Source organism: Alligator sinensis, unplaced genomic scaffold, assembly GCF_000455745.1.
Source record: "Alligator sinensis unplaced genomic scaffold, ASM45574v1 scaffold388_2, whole genome shotgun sequence".
Taxonomy (NCBI): domain Eukaryota; kingdom Metazoa; phylum Chordata; order Crocodylia; family Alligatoridae; genus Alligator; species Alligator sinensis.
This window is the reverse complement of record NW_005842102.1, coordinates 278,699-286,077: the sequence shown is the minus strand read 5'-3', so window position 1 is coordinate 286,077 and position 7,379 is coordinate 278,699. Positions and strand designations below refer to the sequence as shown.

At 46.5% G+C, this 7,379-nt stretch overlaps 1 protein-coding gene across 3 annotated transcripts in view; it reads right to left on the bottom strand.

The window, feature by feature from the left end:
- CIZ1 (CDKN1A interacting zinc finger protein 1) overlaps positions 1-7,379 on the bottom strand; it is a 26,758-nt gene that overhangs the window by 17,288 nt on the left and 2,091 nt on the right. For all 3 annotated transcript variants that reach the window (XM_025204997.1, XM_025205000.1, XM_025204999.1), the window contains exons 2-3: positions 3,975-4,090; positions 1,108-1,274 (exon numbers count right to left, since the gene is read on the bottom strand). In XM_025204997.1, the coding sequence (XP_025060782.1) occupies positions 1,108-1,274; positions 3,975-4,090 (283 nt within the window). The remainder of the gene's footprint in view (positions 1-1,107; positions 1,275-3,974; positions 4,091-7,379) is intronic.

Below are 7,379 nucleotides of genomic sequence, written 5' to 3'. Positions count from 1 at the left end.
GAGTCGGCGGTGGAGGGGGGGGGGTGGGGGGGGAGCGGAGAGCCCTGGCTAGTTAAAGAACAGTCCCCAACAGAGTCCCAAATAAGTCTGAGCTCAGACATCTGGGGATGAGTGGAAAAGGGGAGGAAGAGGGTGGGATCCTGCAACACCTTGCACCTAAGAGCACCACAGGACTTGATACATTTTTATCAATTAAACTTGACAATATTCCTATAAGCAAGTATTATCCTGATTTCACAGACAGGAAAATGGAGGCACCGGTGGCACCATGAGTCAGTGACAGAGGCTGTAATAGAAGGGCAGACATCCACTCCCTTGCTTTTGTCTTTGGATCAAACCATTTTTGAGTTATGCCAGTTCCCAGGAGTAATATGGCCTTGTGGGGACTGCTAGGGAAGGGTTAATAGGCTTTTTTATTTTAGTGATTACATGGAACTATTAAAATTAATCCAGAAATCCTGGGTGAGTCCTTAACACCACAACTGCAATTGGGATCACTAAAGCCTGAAGAGCAGGATGATTTGACCATAAAGATTCTGTATCAGCAACACAGGACTAAAGTGATTCTCATCTTTTCCCAGTTCTCCTTAGCACCCTGTATAAAAATCATGGAAATTAAGGGCTGGCAGGGACCTCGAAAGATCACCGAGTCCAACCCCCCTGCTCTGGGCAGGAATACTGCCGAGATGAAATTATCCCAGCAAGGTGCCTGTCCAGTCTCCTCTTGAAGACTTCCCAGGTTGGAGACTACACCACCTCCTTGGGAAGTCTATTCCAAATTCTGGTCACCCTTACCGTAAAGAAGTTCTTCCTTACATCTAACCTGAAACCATCCTCTAAGGGTTTATGGCCATTGCTCCTTGTCCTTCCCTGGGGCGCCCTAGTGAACAGTTTCTCTCCCAGCTCCCAATATTCATCCCTTACATACTTATAGATGGCCACCAAGTCCCCCTTTAGTCTTCTCTTCTCCAGGCTGAATAGTCCCACATCCCTTAGTCTTTCCTCATAAGATTTGTCCTACATCACAGGCAACCACTACTACTGCCTGAGGGACACCAGCCTGCCAAAGAAAACTAATTTCGGAAAAGCTCCAAGTCACAGGCTTACCTTGCGAAACATCCGATTCTGCCGCTGGAAAGGGAGGCCTGGGAAGCCAAGCCGTGCAGGCTTTAATGAGACCCCAACAGGTGGCGGCCCCAGCAGGGAATGTCTTGTAGCCTGAGGGAAAAACTGTTGCAGTGCTGGGGCTGTCATATTAAATCCTCGCAAGTTTCCTACAAATGCAAACACACGGGACATCACAACCCAGCAGGGAATCCCAGGAGACAGCAAGTCCCCTGCTTATGGCAGCAGCAGCTGTGAGGGAAGATCTCCTTTACGTATGGACTATATGCAAGATATTGCATTTGGATTGCCACCCTATGTAGGCTACACAGCAAATAAGTAGAAGAACCCAAGAGTAGAATCCCAGCTCTCCTGCTCAGAGATCTCAGGCCTGGATTACTGCCATCTTGGAGTATGTTACACTATCGCACCATTTAGGACTGTCACTGCGTTCTAAGATTGTTAGGATATGTACTTAATTAAAACTTGCTGGCACCCATGTTTACAGTGAGATGAAGTCTTGCTCTCAGAGATCCCTTGTGAAGGAAAATTCATCCCACACCTTGTTCGGCTGACAGTTCAAACCACAATCTGGAATTGGATTGCCTTTTTTTTTTTTTTTTTTTTTTTAATACATTCAAAAGCAGCAGCAATTGGAGCAGTTCATTTACAACAGCACCTTACCTTTTAGGTGAGATTTCACAGTCCTCTCTTCCATCAGTTTATCATGTTCAACATGTCAAACTGAATCTAGACATTTCAGATATTGCTATTTCCATTGTGCTTTGCCTTAGGAATGGTTTATTTCAGCAGAGCATCCAAAAAAATGTTTACAACCATTAGCCACAGCTCCATACTCTCTGACAAAAGCAAGCCTGGCCACTCCTCCATTTTAAGGATGATGGCACTGAGATTTTAAGGCCAAATTTTCAAAAGGTTGTCTCTGGTGAGACACCTACTTACTGCCCAGTTTTCAGAGTGCCAGGTGGAAACAAAAAGAAGAAAAAGTAGCTCTGAGTATCTAAAGCTAGGGAGACAAAAATCAGAAGCCACTTTGGAAAGCTTGCAAATAATCACTGGGCCAAGGCTACACAGCAAATAAGTAGAAGAGACCAAGAGTAGAACCCAGGACTTCTGACACTCATACAGGTGCCAGATAACACACACATAAAGGCTGCAATAAAGCATAAGGAACTTCCACGTAGTTTTCCACTGGACTGGATAAGAAAAATCTCTTAATTTAAACAGAAATCTAGCTGGGAAGAAATCACCTCCTGCTCTTGGCTAGCACTTTTCTTGTGTGTGACCGTGTCAACTCAGGAGGTCATTTATTCATTCCTCATTTCCACTTCTGAAACCACAGGCTTCCACTGAATTATTTATTCTGATGTTTCTCAGGTACTGAAATACCAACCCATGAGGTATTCTCACATGTAACCCAAACCTCCAAGCGACAAGAAAAAATACAGATCACAAATAGTCACATTGTTCAGCATCAACTTTATGACATGTTTCCTATCTCTAGCCAACCTAGACTGACACAAAGTCAGTGATGCTCCTTATTAAACACATGGGGTGGGGTCTAAAACACTAAAGCTGAATGCATTAAGCTGGTTAGCAATATACTATGCTCAATGGACCCACCCAAATTGTCTCAGATCCTTGGATATCCCATTTGAAAATAAAATGTCAGTAACTGTTTCAGCTTTAGAAAAAGTCATGCTCTGTTAACATCAAGTTTGTTGTTCATCTTCCTCTCAGATACTAGCTGGTCAAACTCCTTCTGGGATACAGACATACAGGAGAATCTGCAAAATTAGCAGTCATTTTGGGTCTCCGTTTGTCCCTTACTGTCTCAGTTTTCCAGCAACCAAACCGAGCTCCAGAGAGAACCACTAGAGTCACTAGAGAGCGCTCTCTCCGAATGGGCAAGGGAGAACAAAAGGCATAACAGCATGCAACATACATCTATTGTGTCCACATCTGGATGTTAGTCATAGACAAGGAAAATCCCTGGTCCAGTTTATTTAAAGTTAAATGACAGTTCAAAATTAACCCAGTTACTGATTTTCTGTGTTAACAAGATGCTGGCAGGTTAAAACAAACAAAAACACCTCTTTACACACCACATTTCCTTACCTGCATTTTAAGATCTTATATAGTAATACCGCCATTGTTAAAATGGCAAAAATGCTGTCTTGAAGTCTCCTTGAAAAAATGTCCAGCTAAGCAGAAAATCTACTTGCCTGAGAACAAGATGATGGGGAAAAAAGTAACCAGCCAATGAGTAACTGATTAGTTGCACCAGAAGTTCACAAGGATATTAAAAAAAAAAAAAAAAAAACCACAACAAAAAGCACTTAACTCTCCTAGTTTGTGCACAGGATTTTTTGCACTTCACTCAGCTTGGACAGACACCAACTAGCCAGTTTCCTTTTCTTGCACTCAAGATGCCAACATATTTGTTTGCATTTGCAGACAATGAAAGGGACTGTTTAAATCCAAAACAGAAATCAATTGTTTAACACATTCTTGGAAAATTTTCTATTCACCTTAGGTTAACAAGCGAGAAAGAAAGTTTTCCCAGCATCTGCATTTAAAAGGCCTAAACTACCTGACAAATTCCTGTTTGAAGCCTCCTCTTTGAATCTTGACCTGGAGCATCTGGGCACGTGGATTTCTAGCTACTAAACTCCTGTGACTTGCAGTGAGGCCAAATTTGAAAAGGAAAAAGCACACAGAAAGAGCTGCCAAGCCCAGGGACTTTGAGGCCTTGACAAGAAATGCCCACCCTATGCCTTCTGTCCCTGGGCAGGTGGGGAGGAAAGGGTGTCTGAAAAAGTTCAAGGAGCATCTCACAATGACGGTACCTTGCATCTGTTGCAGGAGCAGGGCCCGCTGAAGCATAGGATTGGCACTGAGGAGCGATGCTTGATTCGTTGCCCGTAAATTCAGCATCTGCTGCTGCTGCGGTGGTGGCAAACCCCTGGAACAGAGCAATCAAGCACAAGAAAACCTTCCTGTAAGAAAATCCCACAGCCTTCAATTTCCGGCATCTCATGAGCGCAACCGGAAGGAGCAAAGTGCAGTCACACTATTGATGCACCTGTATTAAAACAACCTTGTATACAAGGCCAGTATACACATTGTTTCCTCTTTCTTCCAGCCTCCTTGAGTCCCAAGTGCTAATGAAGTGTGATCAAGGAATAAAAAGATGCAGAACAAAACCCCTCAAGCACTAAACCCACATCTAGTGTAACGAAAGAGCTTACAAAAGTCCAGTAGAAGACTGCATGTCTTCAGACCCATGCATCCAGGGACTCACTAGCTAGACTTAAAACTTCCTCTTTACATCTATGGCAAGCAAGGTTCTTTAGGTAGATGTGATATCTTTTATTTCCCGCATGATCCAAATTTCCACTGCTCCCACACAGAGCCAGCCCTACAGACAGACTGTACCCAGTGCCCCTGTAAGTCTAGTGGGACTGTTGGCAATAAAAAAGAAAAAAGGAAGGTTTTCATATATTTAAACCAGGAACAAGACAAAAGGGTGGGGATGAGGATAAAGGTGGGGGTGGGCAGGGCACTAATGAAAGTGGCATGCATTCCTTCAGGCCAGGGTTCAACGCAGCTTGAAAGCAACTTTGTCCAACTTCAAAGCATCAGGGAGCCACAATGGTTCAAGCTGCGCACCTTGTGGGCTGCAGGACACAGGCACATGGGCTCCCTGGCACCCATGCTACACAGCCCCCACGCCCCTGCTGCCTCCACTGCAAGGGCGATTCCTCTGCCCTGACTGCTACCACACAAGCCCCCCTGCAGTTACCACCACACAGATGATCCACCTTTCCTTGCCACTGCCACAAAAGCAGCACGAGCCACATAAGCAGCAAGTTCACCAGTTCTCCCACCATGCTGCCCTGTCCCAAAGACCCCAGCCACCAGAGCAATGAGAGAAGTGGCAGTCAGGTGGGAGCCCGTGGGCCACACTTAACCCCTTGTAGGCCCAGTTGGATAGCTCTGCTGTAGGCAATTCTCGAGTGTACTCTGCAAACCCTGAGGAAGGGTTTTTGAACCCGAAAGCTTGCTTAATAACTATTCTCCAACTGTTTGGGTTGGTCTAATAAAAGATATCAAATTCACCCAAGGAACCTTGTCTGCCTATGTCCTTAGACCAACACAGCTACAACCTACACCTCTGCAAACTATTGCTCACATAGCTATGATGTGAGGGGTGTGAAGGCAATCGCTCCTGATCAATACAGCCATGCTGGCAGAAGCCACTCATGGAGATACAGTTATTCCAGCAAAATTTGCTGGCAGAGCTAGTTGAGGTCTTGGGGCCATGAGCCATATCAGCATGAGCACAGTTTCTGAAGGTATAATATGTACCCACATGAAAAGCCCTTTGTTGGTAAACAACCCTTGTATAGTTAGACCAGCATCATGGCCCAAGCACAAGATGGACTCACTCTCTCTCTAAAAATGGCTCTGACTGTACAGCTCTCACCCAAACCCTGCTCACTTTCAGGCTAGTATAGAGCTATTTGCCCCTTTCCTATAGAAATACTGGAACTAAAATAAGGCTGAAAGCAGTTTCTTCACAGTAGGAGGTTGCCTATTCAACACCGTCTTCTGAAATAAGAAAACGCACCACTGTATCAGAGACTTACCTCTTTCTCCAACCTCATTCTGATGGACACAAGCGCAGACATCATGCCTCATTGCGTCTTTGGGCTGCTGAGCCATGGAGGTGGAGGCAAAGGTCCCTCAGAGACCAAATTTGCCCCCTGCCCCCCTCCCAAACCATCTTCCTCAGTCACAGAATCATACAAAATTAGGGCTGGAAGGGACCTCAGGAGGTCACATCTAGTCCAACGCCCTGCTCAAAGCAGGACCAGCCCCAACTACATCATCTCAGCAGTCTATCCAGGTCTTAAAAGACTTCTAAGGATGGAGAGGCCACCACCTCTCTGGGTAACCTGTTCTAGTGCTTTACTACCGTCCTAGTGAGAAAGACTGTCCTAATATCTAATCTAAGCTTCCCTTGCTGCAACTTGAGACCACTGCTCCTTGTCCTGTCTTCTGCCACCACTGAGAACAGTCCAACTCCATCCTCTTTGGACCCCACTGCAGGTAGTTGGAGGCTGCTACTAAATCCCCTCTCAGTTTCCTCTTCTCTAAACTAAATAAGCCCTGTTCCCTCAGCCTCTCCTCATCAGTCATGTCCCCCAGCCCCTGAACCATTTTCGCTGCCCTTGGCTGGACTCTCTACAGTTTGTCCACATCCTTTCTGTAGCAGGGGGTCCAGAACCGGACTCAGTACTCCAGATCCGACCTCAGCAGTGCCGAATAGAGGGGAAGAATCACTTCCTTCGATCCGCTGGCAACACTCCTACTAACGCAGCCCGGTCTGCCGTTAGCCTTCGCAACAATGGCACACTGTTGGCTCATATTCAGCTTATTGTCCTCTCTAACCCCCAGGTCCTTTTTTGCAGAGCTGCTGCCTTAGCCATCCTGTTTAAAGTCCAAGCCATCCCCCTTAAAGCCGTTTTCATTGGGAGACCTATCCCCTTAGTCAGATTCAAATGACAAGAAACACAGATCTTCTCAATGTTAGGGGTCATTTGAAGAGCGATTTAAATACCTTTAAACTATTTCCCCTGTAGTATTATCAGTGTCATGCAGACAGAGTTTCACACGCGCACTCAAAAACATGCTCATCAGACAGACACAACAATGGCTGAGATTTAACAGCCAGACAACCTGAAATTTCTTCCTGAAATTTACCATCAAAGCCTGATTTTTTTCCAGCGTAAAAACTGTACCAGGAACCAGCGCACCATTTGACACACGGGAAAACCGTCTGGGACTTGCACTACTGCTGCCCCTCACATCACGAGGGGATCGGCCTCTCGGCGTGGTCCAGCAGACCGGTACCTCGATTTGCCTTTTAAGCCCAATAAAACCCAAAGCCCCATCCTGAGCAGCACGAGGTGTGACCACGCAAGCCAGGCTGCTCCGTCATGTCACCGCACACCGACACACGCCACGAAAACAAAACCGGGGCCGTGCCCTGCAAGGCAGCAATGGGTCTGTGGATCGGGGGCCTGTCAGAGCCACTACACGTCTGCAGGAAGAGGGTCCTGGGACGCCGCAGCACTCAGGGCAGGCAGGTCTGCGCGCTTCCCTCCGAACAGCGTCCGTGACATCTGCCCCTGGCGCGCGGCTCTGGCGGGTTTCTGGGGCACTCGCCTCCCCTCACAGGCTTCCCC